Raw genomic sequence first — 3,272 nt, forward strand, 5'->3', positions numbered from 1 at the left:
TCACATTAGTTAATTACTAAAAAGCATTTTATATTTTTATTCAAAGAAATTAATACATTAGAAATTTTTTTATTTTTTATTAAAATTATTACTAAAGAGTATTTTATACTTTTATTTTTACTTTAATTTGACAATTAAGTCTATTTTTGTACTTAAACTATATAAAAATTTAATGATGTGACATTTTGAGATTATGTCATCATTATCTTTTGAGTTTTTTTTAATAATTAGATTTGTGGTTGAATATGTTAGACCACTGATTCTCGATTCAACAAGTTGAACCGGTTTGATCGTCAGACCAACAATAATTATATTGTTCCATCTTTTAATATCAAATTATGTTGGTAGTTCTTGTAATATAGTTAATTTATTATAATTTAATTACTTCTAATTTTTATATTTTCTAAATATTGAAATTTAAACCTCAATTCAAACTATAAAATTTATTAGCTTAGAATATGATATTAGTGGTTTACTATTTGTAAGTTGGGGTGAGATTAAAATTTTAATTATGCTCTCTAAAATTTAGTGTTATGTTGCGATAATATATTTGTTGCATTAAATATTGGCGAGTATAGAATTTAACTTAACAAAATTAGAGGCTATTATTTAGAGAAGATTGAAATTTTAAAATTAAAAAAGAATAGAGATTAAAAATAATTAAATTAAAGTATAAAGTTAAATTCAGAAGGACAATTTTTGTTATGAATAGCTGGAAAGATATGAAATTATTCAATAATCATACATAAATATTGACTTGATAAAGCACATGCAGACATGCAACAACCATGAAGCTCTAAAATTGTTTTCAATTTCTTCTTTGTTATAGTAAAATGTACGTTTGGAACCGTACAAAAACCGACAAGTTGAATTAAAGTTCAGGGAAAAATGACCATAAAAACATGAAGATTAAAAAAGAAAAAACAGTGGGAGTTTTGTCATTTTTCAATTTTGTAGCTTGTGGCAACTATTGGACTTGTAACAACATGTTTCTTTCCACTATCTTCCCATGTGAGATAACCAAATACCACAGCATCAGCCAATTGTTTTGGACCTTCAATTCTCAGCTTGAAGCTTTTCTTCTCGTATTTTGTCTTGAAAACCAATGTGTCTGGTTCCACTGTTACCTTAAGTCCAGTAAGCGGTGTCACGTTTGCTTTGTAAGTCGACCTTTCATCTCCAACATTGGTCACGGTTCTTCGAAACTCCATCATGGTCGTCGAGTTCGGTTCCGCAAACCAGTCATTGAAAAATGCTATGAAAGAAGGGTAATTGAGATCGACAGAAGGGTTGGAACAGTTGTTTGATGTTGTTCTCGTGATGGTTTTTATTTGTTTTTGTGTGAAATTTAGTCCACAAAGAAGGTCGATGTAATCTTGAACCGTAGCATCGTATATAAGTCCGGGATTTAAAGCTTTGTTAGGATTGACATGTCCAGCTCCCATGGCTAAAGGATCTGCCGGTTGGAGACTTCTGCCTATATCCTTTATTGGATTACCGGTGTTATCGATTTGATCGGATGTTGTCATCAAAGCCGATCGAATGGCGGCCGGGCTCCAATTAGGGTAAACAGCTTTTAAAAGTGCTCCTATACCCGAGACATGGGGACATGCCATGGATGTTCCCCAGAGTAAATTGAATTTTGAGTACATAAGGTCATCATTTACACTAGCTGCTTCAAGATTTGGAGGCCATGCAGCTAGGACTGAGTCACCAGGGGCCATAATATCAGGCTTTAAAACTGACGGACAACTATAAGATGGACCTCGAGATGTATAGCTAGTGACCTTCGGTGATGGCTCAACACCAAGGATAGTTTTTTTAAACACAATGCTGGCTTTTGGGTCAGTGTTGGTTTTAATGAAATCCACAACGGTGGCACCATCTTTTTCTTGCAAGAAAATAGCTGGAAATGAGCTTTTGAGGTGATCATAAACGTCGCTGCTATTCGATATGAAGACACCGGCGACGTTTCCAGCCAATTTGATGTTGTTAAATTGGTCGTTGAGTGAATCTTCCGTGTATGGATCTTGACACACGATGATCTTGTGTTTGATTGTTTCCAATTCAGTTGTCTCATCACATTTATCCATGAAAACTATTGGGAATTCTGTTGATGACGAAAAATTCCCTGCATATTGAGCTAAGCCATTGACTGACACTTTGTTACCGAGGCTCAACGTCGCACTCAAGTCACGGTCCATGGTACCGGCGGCGACGGTTATGACCCAAGGTATTCCGTTGTTTAAAGTCTCTACATCTGGTCCATCATTGCCTGCAGATGTGGAAACGAAAATGTTCTTCTCAATGGCAGCAAATGTGGCAATTGCAACGGGGTCTTCGTATAACTCAACCTGGCTCCAGCTTAACGACAACGAAAGAACGTTGACGCCATCAGTAATGGCTTGATCAATGGCTGCAATTACATCAGTGGTGTAAGATCCTTCTTCCCATAGAGTTTTATACATGGCTACACGAGCCATTGGGGCTATTCCTCTAGCAGTCCCCGGTGCATAGCGGAAGTACGATGCATCTTTCACATAAGTTCCAGCAACAGTTGTGGACGTATGGGTACCATGTCCTTCAGTGTCTCGTGTGGAATTCATTGAGATGGTGATATTGGGTTTATGAGCAATGAGACCTTTATTGAAAAACCGAGCACCAATGAGCTTTTTGTTGCACATTGAGGAATTGAACTGGGTACCACTTTCACATTCCCCTTTCCATCTTGATGGAACATCACTCATCCCATCATCATTAAAGCTTTCGCTTTCCGGCCAAACCCCGGTATCAATCACCCCGATGATGACGTCTTTGCCGAACCTCGACACCGGCCACACACCGGTACCAGAATTCAAGCCAAGGAATTTGAAAGAGTGCGTGGTATCGACCTTTACAACTCTATCTTTAACCGATGAAACATACCCCGGTGTGTTTTTCAAGGACTCAAGCTCTGCAGGTGTGAGACTTGCACTAAAACCTTGAATAACATGGTTATAAGTATAGATAAGTTTAGAAAAAGGAATGGTTGGGTTGGTTTCAGCTTTGGGTTTGGCTGAAACAGATGAAAGAGTGGCCAAATACCAGGTGTGCTGGTTAGAGAAAGCTTTGGGCATGGCAGAAATGTCCATATGGACAATATAATTGTCAGATTTTGCTAGTTTGATAAACACAAACAAGACACAAAAAGAAACCCACCAATAAACATACAGGTGTTTGCCAATATCAGCTGCCATGGCAATGAATTATGAGATATTTTTGCTTTTGAGGAT

At 37.0% G+C, this 3,272-nt stretch overlaps 1 protein-coding gene across 1 annotated transcript; it reads right to left on the reverse strand.

The window, feature by feature from the left end:
- Positions 1 to 914: 914 nt before the first annotated feature.
- On the reverse strand, positions 915 to 3,272 carry LOC107940784 (subtilisin-like protease SBT3). Its single transcript, XM_016874235.2, has one exon. It carries the CDS (start codon positions 3,234 to 3,236, stop codon positions 939 to 941), a length of 2,298 nt encoding a protein of 765 aa, XP_016729724.1. The 5' UTR covers positions 3,237 to 3,272; the 3' UTR covers positions 915 to 938.

Source organism: Gossypium hirsutum, chromosome D06 (assembly GCF_007990345.1).
Source record: "Gossypium hirsutum isolate 1008001.06 chromosome D06, Gossypium_hirsutum_v2.1, whole genome shotgun sequence".
NCBI classification, from domain to species: domain Eukaryota; kingdom Viridiplantae; phylum Streptophyta; class Magnoliopsida; order Malvales; family Malvaceae; genus Gossypium; species Gossypium hirsutum.